General features: G+C 39.3%; 1 protein-coding gene across 1 annotated transcript in view; it reads left to right on the top strand.

The window, feature by feature from the left end:
* Window positions 1-290: 290 nt before the first annotated feature.
* Window positions 291-13,117, top strand: part of LOC110534594 (fibronectin) — a 73,682-nt gene continuing 60,855 nt past the window's right edge. Inside the window, exons 1-3 of the mRNA XM_090188569.1 lie at window positions 291-1,681; window positions 12,009-12,312; window positions 13,001-13,043. Of these exons, the coding sequence (XP_090044695.1) occupies window positions 1,557-1,681; window positions 12,009-12,312; window positions 13,001-13,043 (472 nt within the window). The 5' untranslated portion in view covers window positions 291-1,556. The remainder of the gene's footprint in view (window positions 1,682-12,008; window positions 12,313-13,000; window positions 13,044-13,117) is intronic.

Raw genomic sequence — 13,117 nt, 5'->3', positions numbered from 1 at the left:
AAATAACAATGCATGGAAAGCCCAACTAGTCTTTGAACAGCAAGTGGTTCAGTCAGTCTGGGCTTCTTCCAGGTATGTATCTTATCAATCATTTGACATTTACATTCATTAACTGTATGTTGTTTTGAGCCATCTGCCTCTTTTCCAGTGTCTAATCTGTTGGAGTAAAGCACAGGCTGAAATGTTAAAAAATTACATTTTTGATGTTATTAATAATGTTACTGAATGTGTTTTGTGATTAAGATATGCTTTGTTGTTGATGATCAGTAGATGGTATAACTTTGATTGACTGTCATTGAAAGTGACCCTCAGTCTCCTGCCAAAACGGTTTCAGAGAAAATGTCTAAGATTGTTAAAAGTTCAAATATCCGGTGCATGTAGACAATTCAACTTGAACGTACTCAAGGAAGATGAATTTTCTATGTTAATTATTATATTGTTGGTCATCATTTCATTTTTACCAAATGTATTTCAGTCCATCAAAACTATGACAACGTATGACTTGAGTCTGTTTGTGACAATCATTTCAAACTGTTGATGACAGTACCTTATATTTAGAAATAATATAATATGTGTTAATATGTTCTTAAAATACTTTTGACATATCATTGCTTTATCTAATAGGAATCATAAAGGACAAGGTATAACCTCCAAACAAGTGCACATGAGTTCAGATGTCTTTATGATTATATTGTCAGGTTCTGTCAGGTGCTCTCTTCATACTGTCAGTAATAGGAGTGTCTGTTATATATTTACAGACTGATGCTGTGCTGACTCATTCTTAGACCTTGTGATCTCTAGGGTGATCTAGATGAGATGGTATAAACTGTGTAATAACCTACATTTGTTCCAGGGAACTCGAAATGCACCAGGACATTGTCATGGTAATTGTGCACATTCAAGTTCACGAAAAGGGTTTTACAATTGACATCAGGCCGTAGCTTATATTTGTACTATGCCCATCAGTGATGGTTAAGATAAGGGAGGATGATTATTTTTTTTTCATGAGCATGGTCTTATTTTATTACAGAATATTGGATGACAGTGTAAGTCAGTCAGCAGTTCCACCTTGTGAACCATGCCCTCTTCCTAGTAAAAATATCAACATGGAGTCATGGGAGTTGGAGCCTTGAACAACATACATATATTGGAGTAAAATATCTGTATCATTCTATAGGTTTTGGAGCTTTTATTTAAAATATTAAAATATGTTATTAGATGAAGACAATCAGAGGGACATATGGCAAGGAGTTCCAATATGATCAGGAAACTACAGACCGCTTATATAGATAGCTGAAATTGAATTTCTATAACTTATTTTATTAGTCATCTCAGGGATCCTACTTGAAAATGTCACAGACTTATGGTTTGGAATATGGTAGAAAACAGATGTAATTGAATGTATGGTATCTTATTTGATGGAAACATGAATTCATTGATGTATGTTTGCTATTCCCACCCTTCACTATATTTCATTACTAATTTAAGATGAATGTACTAACTGTAAGTCACTCTGGATAAGAGTGTCTGCTAAATGACTTGAATGTTAAATGTAAATGACTTACAGGGTCCATATGGAGAGAACTGACACATCAACTCCAAGCTGTCCGTCGATAGAGAGTGACCAGTCAATGGATACCCCGCCCTTTTACGAGGAGGGGAAATCAACTCCAGAAGAGAAGTAAGATAATGCATTGTATTTACGCATTCTTATTCCATATTTATGTAAAGTGTTATTCATTTATGGACAACACAAGCCACTTATTGACTTTACTGGAGTCAGTTACTTCCTCATTGTCTTGTTTTACAAAATGAAGTCCTGAAAATACAGTCCATTTAGTATACTTAAAAACAAAAGCAATACATTTTTCCTTAAGTGCTTGGGGTGTACACCAAATACACAGTTGTAGGACGTTTCGGTATGAATTGCACCCACTTTGTACTATTTGATACTCTATATCAAAGGGGGCAAAGTACGGCCCGACAGGCACTTCAATCCGGCCCACAAGACATTTTTTAAATGTATAGTCTACTACTATATTTGAGTTAATGATTTTTGGCATAAAATGACTCATTCCATGCTATACAAACAACCTCCAATAGATGGCGCTGTAGCCTGGCAACACGCTCTGTATTTGGGCCGACGGTCAGATTCAGAATGGGCTCAGTCAACACAGCCACTGCATTGCTTGATGACCTTTGACGTGAAAAACGAGTGCTGCGAAAATGAGAAAAATGGACTCTGAATGTCGTGTGTTTAAAGAAGAATGGACAGCAAAAATTTTTTTTTTTTACAAATATTGAACATAAGAACGTGTTGCCGTTTTTAAGGACTATAATCACAATTGTCATTTTTAGAGCAATCATGCTACCAGAGTGTCTGCCTGCTTGGAAAAAATGAATCTACAGTGGAGCAAACGTCACAACAGATTGATTACCAAATCTAACTGGTAAAAATATTGGCCGACTAAAAAGATTACAAGACAATGTAAAAGAAAGCCCTAATATTTCTTCATTGTATTATCCACCAGGAAGCCCTGTGTAAAAGTGTGTTAAAGCTGGAAAATTTTGTCAAAGTGTTTGTACAACTTTTCAACTTTAAAATGGCAATGAGGCTTTACCATTGTCAGTTCATTCAGCTGCTCAATGACATTGAGGCAGAGCACCAGGACTTGTTGTACCAGTAAAATGTGCACTGGCTAAGCCTGGGGGAAGTATTTCGCCATACTTTAGACTTTGGCAAGATTGAGACTGAGCTGGAGGGTGTATCATGCCCCCTGTCTTTCGACAGCAAGAAAGCACCACCTGACACACAACTGGAGCTCATCGACATCCAGTGTCACAGTGCTTTGAAGGAGAAGTATAACACACACAATATACCAGTTTTATGGCTCACTGAATGAAACAGTTTCCAAACATGAAACATCACGCCCAGAGGATGCTGGTTTTATTCAGATCCACGTGTGAACAAACTTGCTCAGTCATGAACTACAACAAATCCCGTCACAGGTCAAATTTAACAAACCACTTGTCAGCTGTTCTGAGGATCTCTACTTCAGAAGTAACACCAGACCTTGATGCCCTTTACAAGAGAGCTGACCAGACCCATTGCTCACATTAAGACTGAAATCAAAAAGAGTTGTGTAGGCGTATGTTTTCTTTACCTGTTTTCAACAGTCTTTTTAAAAAATTCTTATGGTGATGGTTATTGCAGGTGAGAATTATCCAGCAATGCACTTGGATACTGGCCTTGTCCCCATTCATTTGACATTGAATGCTTACTACAACAGCTCAGATTGTACTTTATTTGGGCTGAGATGATTTGGGAACTGTTCAGCAATCTGCTTTAATATAAAGAGTTCTAGAGCATCTACATTTCAACATGAATCCAAATGTTGTTTTGTGTTTGCTCTGTATGTGGCTCACAATGTTCTTTTTTATGGTGGAGGTGAAATATTTCATAATATGCTATCATAAACAGGCCAGTCAATATGGACTCAAATTATTTACTTTTTGCTCTTATTTGTGTCACTCAGATTGTACTTTAGGAACGGAGATGGTCTTTATCAGACGTCTGCTGTTTCCAGTCATATAAACATATTTTTTTCAATTCTTAAATGTTTGCAATTTTTGTTGCTGTGAGTCTGACTGTGGGTAGAAGTAGTACAGTGACAGAATTGCTCTGCGTCTTAGCAGCACATGTACACTTACAGTACACTACTAGAACAAAGGCTTCATGGGTTTTGTCAGGCATATAGTATGTGGCCCTTCACTTTCGAAAGCTGAATGTGGTCCATTTCCTGAATCGCAAACCAGTTTCTTTCCCTTGTCCCTAGTCCCTCGATTTGTGTGTTCAAAGGTGCTTCCGTCGTTATCTCAAGTGTCCCAAAGCGGAGGAAGTAAAAACTATCAAGTGGGTCTAATTTTATGCTCCAATAGACATCGAACGAGCAAGCAACGCTGCCGGCGTCACAGCGAAGTGGTATCCTAACACGAAACCCAAAAGTGCTGTGTGCGCCATCGTGCATAAATGTATTTTGTCTCCCCACACCAAACACGATCAAGACACGCAGGTTAAAATATCAAAACAAACCAATTATATTCATTTGGGGACAGGTCCAAAAACTTTAAACATTTATGGAAATTTAGTTAGCTTGCACTTGCTAGCTAATTTGTCCTATTTAGCTAGCCTGCTGTTGCTAGCTAATTTGTCCTGGGATTTAAACATTGAGTTGTTATTTTACCTGAAATGCACAAGGTCCTCTACTCCGTCAATTCATCCACACATAAAACGATCAACCAAATCTTTCTAGTCATCTCTACTCCTTCCAGGCCTTTTGTTCTCTTGACTTTATATTGCGATTGGCAACTTTCATAAATTAGGTGCATTACCGCCACTGACCTTGTTCGTTTTTCAGTCACCCACGTGGGTATATCCAATAAGGAGATGGCACGTGGGTACCTGCTTCTATAAACCAATGAGGAGATGGGAAAGTCAGGACTTGCAGCGCGATCCCCATCACAAATAGAACTGACTTGTATTTTAGATGCTTGTTGGCGCGCACGAGCAGTGTGGGTGCGATAATTGAATAATATAGATTTCAAAATGTATTTTGCAATGCTCGCGCACGCGATGCAAGCGGTGTAGTCAGCCTGTGACACGCACTGCGATATGGTTGGAGTTTGCGCAATTTCATAACAAATTATGGAAAGGGGTGCCTAATGACGTACATTTGTTCGGTCTGATTTCAAGGCGTGACACATAATGAAATACCTCCCAAATAAAATGTTTAACTATTACTGAAATGTATATCTTGTAAAATGACAGAGGGTTTTTATCAATTAGAATTTGATGCTCGTTATAACATTTTTAAAGTAATGAGTGTGTCCCGAAGTTGATCGGGTTTATTGCTACCCTGGCCGCTATGGAAGTCACCCTCTGACATCAGCCAGTGTGGCAACAGACATTCGAGCGAGTTGTCAGCGATGAGGGACTAGTTTACGATTCAAGCAGAGAAGTCTCCCTCGTGTGCCCAAACCAGTGTTCATTTTTACAGTTATTTTAGATTTAGTCTTAGTTTTAGTCTTAAAATACATTTTAGTCTTAGTCACATTTTTGTAATTTCATCCTTCATAATTTGTTTATTTTCAGCCAACTAAAACTCTGGACAATTTTAGTCTAGTTTTAGCCACAGTCGTTTTAGTCACATACTAGTCAGTGCATTTTTACCAGTAAATAATTAATATGTACCTCTAACTTCCATCATAATGTTAACCGTCTTAAGTGAACTGAACTGGTTGAAAATAGAGTTTTAATGACTCCAACCTAAGTGTATGTAAACTTCAGACTTCAAATGTACATAGATACATACATACAGTTGAAGTCGAAGTTTACATACACTTAGGTTGGAGTCATTAAAACTAGTTTTTCAACCACTCCACAAATGTATTGTTAACAAACTATAGTTTTGGCAAGTCGGTTAGGACATCTCCTTTGTGAATGACAAAAGTCATTTTTCCAATAATTGTTTTCAGACAGATTATTTCCCTTATAATTCACTGTATCACAATTAAAATGGGTCAAAAGTTTACATACACTAAGTTGACTGTGCCTTTCAACAGCTTGGAAAATTCCAGAAAATTGTGTCATGGCTTTAGAAGCTTCTGATAGGGTAATTGACATAATTTTAGTGAATTGGAGGTTTACCTGTGGATTTATTTCAAGGCCTACCTTCAAAATCAGTGCCTCTTTGCTTGACATTATGGGAAAATCAAAAGAAATCAGCCAAGAACTCAGACCAAAAATTGTAATCCTCCACAAGTATGGTTCATGCTTGGGAGCAATTTCCAAATGCAATCACAAAACCCTGACCTCAATCCCATAGAAAAGTTGTGGGCAGAACTGAAAAAGCATGTGCGAGCAAGGAGGCCTACAAACCTGACTCAGTTACACCAGCTCTGTCAGGAGGAATGGGACAAAATTCACCCAGCTTGTGGAAGGCTAGCCAAAATGTTTAACCCAAGTTAAACAATGTAAAGGCAATGCTACCAAATACTAATTGAGTGTATGTAAACTTCTGACCCACTGGGATTGTGATGAAAGAAATAAAAGCTGAAATTAACCATTATCTCTACTATTATTCTGATATTTCACATTCTTAAAATAAAGTGGTGATCCTAACTGACCAAAGACAGGGAGGAATTGTGAAAAACTGAGTTTAAATCTATTTGTCTAAGGTGTATGTAAACTTCAGACTTCAGCTGTAAGAAGTATTGTGTCAATGTTCAGTATGGGGCACCCATTGATTTTCTTATGTTTGAGTCACTCATAGCACAAGCTATCATAAAATGTGTAGAATTGTAGGAAATTTAAAGCGACTACATTTTGTCACTACGGTCAGCAGGAGGGCCTCAAATATTGCAACCGCAACATTGGCCATGCCCATGTCAATGCTGTATTTTGATCCATATAAAAAAACGGATAATGTCATCCTTCCTTAACCTATAGGACAGTGTTTCCCAAACTCAGTCCTGGGGACCCCAAGAGGTGCATGTTTAGTTTTTTGCCCTAGCACTACACAGCCTATATAAATAATCAATGCTTACAGGGATAATCCACCCCAAACCACGGATTCCTATGATTAACAGTTTTAAACCATAACACTAATATGCAAAAAATAAAACGTAGCTAGACGTAATAATACCAAAGTCAATATTGGCATGTGAAGTAGATAGCTAGCTATCTAAAAAAATCGCCTAAACATTCTGCAATATAAACTACATTTGCAGTTGGTCTCTATCACTGAGCTATAAACGGGGTCTCTGCACAGAGCATGCTGTATCGCATTAGTGGAAACCAAGACTTCCAGAGTGAGAGAGTGCTTTCCCACAGACACACAGGGCGCATTGCGACATGTTACTTGAAGGAGAAACCGAGTTGAATAATTTGATACACTGTTTAGATTGAGCACGTCTAAGAGAATGATATACTGTACTTTGTCATGAGGATATAGATGGATGCATGTGTTCTAGACTATGCCCATACCATCTATTGGCTGATTTGGCGATCTTGAGTGCAGGTAATTGTTTTAAAAGCGTTATGAAATGTGATAGTGCGTTAACCACCATGTCCAGTGTTGAGAAATATGTAGCTATGACACGTACCTCCACAATTTCCTGTTTTTCACAGACCAACTACTAAGAAGTTAAATCACGGGGAATGTTTTTATTTTACCCACTGATAGAACACAGGCTTTCAACAAATTGACAGCCTGATGTTTATTTCTGGGGTGGATTATCCTTGAATTGAATCAGCTGTGGAGTGAAAGGAACAAAACTAGATGTGCACCCGTTGGGGTCCCCTGGACAGAGATTGAGACGCGCTGCCATGAGAAGTCCCACCCAGTTGACTAATTTAAAATGGCGGAAGCCCTCAATGACAATATCCATCTAGAGCAGTGGTCACCAAACCAACTGGTCGATCTCCAAGGCATTCCTGGTCGATTTGCCAAACATTTCTGCAAAAAAAGACCACGGTGCAACTCGAGTTTCGCAAGACGGTGCCCCCTTTTTGTTCAGTCTCAGCGGAGGGACAGTGGAGGGAGAGAGAGTGGAGAGGAACGGTAAAAGGCAGCCTCTCCGCCTCCCTCTCTCTCTCTGCCTCCCTCCATTCACCATCAGATGCATGCACCATCAGTCCAGTAAACCATTAAAATGATCCCTTTAATGACAAAGACACAACATTAGCCTGTGCAATATTTGCTAGTGATCACCAACTAAGGTATATAATTACCACTGTGATCATATATCTAAAGTTTTTAAATATAATTACAAAATGGTCTCAGAAGATCAACATTGGCAGGGCAATTCAAGCTTAGCCAATATGCAATTATCGTGTATTACACCTATAGCCTACTACACAAACCTCATTACTACATAACTGTTTTTAAGAGGTCCATAGTACATAGGTTTCTGTTTTTTAGGTCATGTTTAAAAACAAATCATAATAATAATATTCTGAGTGGTAGATCTTGGCTTTCATTTTGACTCAAAGTGATATACTCACTGCACTAGAGTCCTCTAACTAACTCTATAGCTGCTCTTTACACATGTGTAGGACCTCTATCTAACTCTATAGCTGCTCATTACACATGTGTAGGACCTCTATCTAACTCTATAGCTGCTCATTACACATGTGTAGGACCTCTATCTAACTCTATAGCTGCTCATTACACATGTGTAGGACCTCTAACTAACTCTATAGCTGCTCATTACACATGTGTAGGACCTCTATCTAACTCTATAGCTGCTCATTACACATGTGTAGGACCTCTATCTAACTCTATAGCTGCTCATTACACATGTGTAGGACCTCTAACTAACTCTATAGCTGCTCATTACACATGTGTAGGACCTCTATCTAACTCTATAGCTGCTCATTACACATGTGTAGGACCTCTAACTAACTCTATAGCTGCTCATTACACATGTGTAGGACCTCTATCTAACTCTATAGCTGCTCATTACACATGTGTAGGACCTCTATCTAACTCTATAGCTGCTCATTACACATGTGTAGGACCTCTATCTAACTCTATAGCTGCTCATTACACATGTGTAGGACCTCTAACTAACTCTATAGCTGCTCTTTACACATGTGTAGGACCTCTATCTAACTCTATAGCTGCTCATTACACATGTGTAGGACCTCTAACTAACTCTATAGCTGCTCATTACACATGTGTAGGACCTCTATCTAACTCTATAGCTGCTCTTTACACATGTGTAGGACCTCTATCTAACTCTATAGCTGCTCATTACACATGTGTAGGACCTCTATCTAACTCTATAGCTGCTCTTTACACATGTGTAGGACCTCTATCTAACTCTATAGCTGCTCATTACACATGTGTAGGACCTCTATCTAACTCGAAGGCTGCTCTTTACACATGTGTAGGACCTCTATCTAACTCTATAGCTGCTCATTACACATGTGTAGGACCTCTAACTAACTCTATAGCTGCTCATTACACATGTGTAGGACCTCTATCTAACTCTATAGCTGCTCATTACACATGTGTAGGACCTCTATCTAACTCGAAGGCTGCTCTTTACACATGTGTAGGACCTCTATCTAACTCTATAGCTGCTCATTACACATGTGTAGGACCTCTAACTAACTCTATAGCTGCTCATTACACATGTGTAGGACCTCTATCTAACTCTATAGCTGCTCATTACACATGTGTAGGACCTCTAACTAACTCTATAGCTGCTCATTACACATGTGTAGGACCTCTATCTAACTCTATAGCTGCTCATTACACATGTGTAGGACCTCTAACTAACTCTATAGCTGCTCATTACACATGTGTAGGACCTCTATCTAACTCGAAGGCTGCTCTTTACACATGTGTAGGACCTCTATCTAACTCTATAGCTGCTCATTACACATGTGTAGGACCTCTATCTAACTCTATAGCTGCTCATTACACATGTGTAGGACCTCTAACTAACTCTATAGCTGCTCATTACACATGTGTAGGACCTCTATCTAACTCTATAGCTGCTCATTACACATGTGTAGGACCTCTATCTAACTCTATAGCTGCTCATTACACATGTGTAGGACCTCTATCTAACTCTATAGCTGCTCATTACACATGTGTAGGACCTCTATCTAACTCGAAGGCTGCTCATTACACATGTGTAGGACCTCTAACTAACTCTATAGCTGCTCATTACACATGTGTAGGACCTCTATCTAACTCGAAGGCTGCTCATTACACATGTGTAGGACCTCTATCTAACTCGAAGGCTGCTCTTTACACATGTGTAGGACCTCTATCTAACTCGAAGGCTGCTCATTACACATGTGTAGGACCTCTATCTAACTCGAAGGCTGCTCATTACACATGTGTAGGACCTCTATCTAACTCGAAGGCTGCTCATTACACATGTGTAGGACCTCTATCTAACTCGAAGGCTGCTCTTTACACATGTGTAGGACCTCTATCTAACTCGAAGGCTGCTCATTACACATGTGTAGGACCTCTATCTAACTCGAAGGCTGCTCTTTACACATGTGTAGGACCTCTATCTAACTCTATAGCTGCTCATTACACATGTGTAGGACCTCTATCTAACTCTATAGCTGCTCTTTACACATGTGTAGGACCTCTATCTAACTCTATAGCTGCTCATTACACATGTGTAGGACCTCTATCTAACTCTATAGCTGCTCATTACACATGTGTAGGACCTCTATCTAACTCTATAGCTGCTCATTACACATGTGTAGGACCTCTAACTAACTCTATAGCTGCTCATTACACATGTGTAGGACCTCTATCTAACTCTATAGCTGCTCATTACACATGTGTAGGACCTCTATCTAACTCTATAGCTGCTCATTACACATGTGTAGGACCTCTAACTAACTCTATAGCTGCTCATTACACATGTGTAGGACCTCTATCTAACTCTATAGCTGCTCATTACACATGTGTAGGACCTCTATCTAACTCTATAGCTGCTCATTACACATGTGTAGGACCTCTAACTAACTCTATAGCTGCTCATTACACATGTGTAGGACCTCTATCTAACTCTATAGCTGCTCATTACACATGTGTAGGACCTCTATCTAACTCGAAGGCTGCTCTTTACACATGTGTAGGACCTCTATCTAACTCGATAGCTGCTCATTACACATGTGTAGGACCTCTATCTAACTCTATAGCTGCTCATTACACATGTGTAGGACCTCTATCTAACTCTATAGCTGCTCATTACACATGTGTAGGACCTCTATCTAACTCTATAGCTGCTCATTACACATGTGTAGGACCTCTATCTAACTCGAAGGCTGCTCTTTACACATGTGTAGGACCTCTATCTAACTCTATAGCTGCTCATTACACATGTGTAGGACCTCTATCTAACTCTATAGCTGCTCTTTACACATGTGTAGGACCTCTATCTAACTCGAAGGCTGCTCTTTACACATGTGTAGGACCTCTATCTAACTCGAAGGCTGCTCATTACACATGTGTAGGACCTCTAACTAACTCTATAGCTGCTCTTTACACATGTGTAGGACCTCTATCTAACTCTATAGCTGCTCATTACACATGTGTAGGACCTCTATCTAACTCTATAGCTGCTCTTTACACATGTGTAGGACCTCTATCTAACTCTATAGCTGCTCATTACACATGTGTAGGACCTCTATCTAACTCTATAGCTGCTCATTACACATGTGTAGGACCTCTATCTAACTCTATAGCTGCTCATTACACATGTGTAGGACCTCTATCTAACTCGATAGCTGCTCATTACACATGTGTAGGACCTCTATCTAACTCTATAGCTGCTCATTACACATGTGTAGGACCTCTATCTAACTCTATAGCTGCTCATTACACATGTGTAGGACCTCTATCTAACTCTATAGCTGCTCATTACACATGTGTAGGACCTCTAACTAACTCTATAGCTGCTCATTACACATGTGTAGGACCTCTATCTAACTCTATAGCTGCTCATTACACATGTGTAGGACCTCTAACTAACTCTATAGCTGCTCATTACACATGTGTAGGACCTCTATCTAACTCTATAGCTGCTCATTACACATGTGTAGGACCTCTAACTAACTCTATAGCTGCTCATTACACATGTGTAGGACCTCTATCTAACTCTATAGCTGCTCATTACACATGTGTAGGACCTCTAACTAACTCTATAGCTGCTCATTACACATGTGTAGGACCGGTTGACCTTTTTTTAAGCTAAAAAATAAAACTATGGTTTCCGGTTTCAATGAAGAGCTGACCAGACTGAAATTGTGAAGTGAGTCGGAACAATTCGATTTTGTTTCAGGATCATGATAATATACTCCAATGGAATTGAAAATAGAGTGGTCAGACTGCTCAGTTAATCCAACAAGATAAGTATTTATTTAATAACTTTTTGTGTGTTATTGTTGTTTATCATCAACATAACAGAATTCGACCAGGAGAGGTGCATTGTGATATCTGCTCTGAGGTCCAAGCTGTGAAGTTCTGTCAGACCTGCAGTGTGTCCTACTGTGAGACCCACATCAGACAACACTATACAATAGCAGCACTGCAGAGACACACACTGGTGGATGTGACTGGAGACCTGGGGCTGAAACTCTGTCAACATGACTACAGTCCTCTGGAGGTGTTCTGCAGGACAGACCAGATGCTGATCTGCAGTCAGTGTGCAGAGACAAACCACAAAGGACATGATACCACCATCCATGAAATAAAGAAAGCAGGAAGACAGGTAACTACTGGTGTTAATCTGGAAGACAGGTAACTACTGGGGTTAATCTGGAAAACAGATAACTACTGGGGTTCATCTGGAAGATAGGTAACTACTGGGGTTCATCTGGAAGACATAACTACTGGGGTTCATCTGGAAGATAGGTAACTACTGGGGTTCATCTGGAAGGCCAGTTTCAATACACCTTGCCATACATTCTACAATTGTAGAATTGGAACTCTATTGGAAGGATGCGACACCATTCTTCCAAGAGAAATTCCATCATTTGGTGTTTTGTTGATTGTGGTGTAAAACGCTGCCTCAGGCGCGTCTCCAGAGTCTCCTATAAGTGTTTCATTGGTTTGAGATCTGGAGACAGACACACCCTTTAAAGCCCTTATGCTCCTTTGAGACAGACCCCTCTTTCAATGTCACTGAGATCTCTTCTAGCCCTGTTAGTCAAAATAATGGGCAACTGGACATTTTTATACATGACCCAAAGCATGATGGGATGTTTGTGGAAGCACCTGCTTTCAATATACTTTGTATCCCTCATTTACTCAAGTGTTTCCTTTATTTTGGCAGTTACCTGTATGTCAAAGCAGTTGATGTATCTTGACTTTAAAATATCTGTTGTACATTTGGCAAAGTAACAATTTCTATGTTTTTAAAGAAATGACTCATTCGTATTTTGTTCTCATATTTTAAGAGTTGTTACGGCGACCAGCACACAATGCAGTCCTCAGATGATGGTAGGTATGGAAACACAGAATAAACTGACCCAAACTATAGTATTTAATTTAAATCTACATTTAAGAGGATACAT

The sequence above is a fragment of the Oncorhynchus mykiss genome, chromosome 10, assembly GCF_057628025.1.
Source record: "Oncorhynchus mykiss isolate SJ-2025 chromosome 10, ASM5762802v1, whole genome shotgun sequence".
Lineage (NCBI taxonomy): Eukaryota > Metazoa > Chordata > Actinopteri > Salmoniformes > Salmonidae > Oncorhynchus > Oncorhynchus mykiss.
This window is presented reverse-complemented; position numbering and strand designations above follow the sequence as displayed.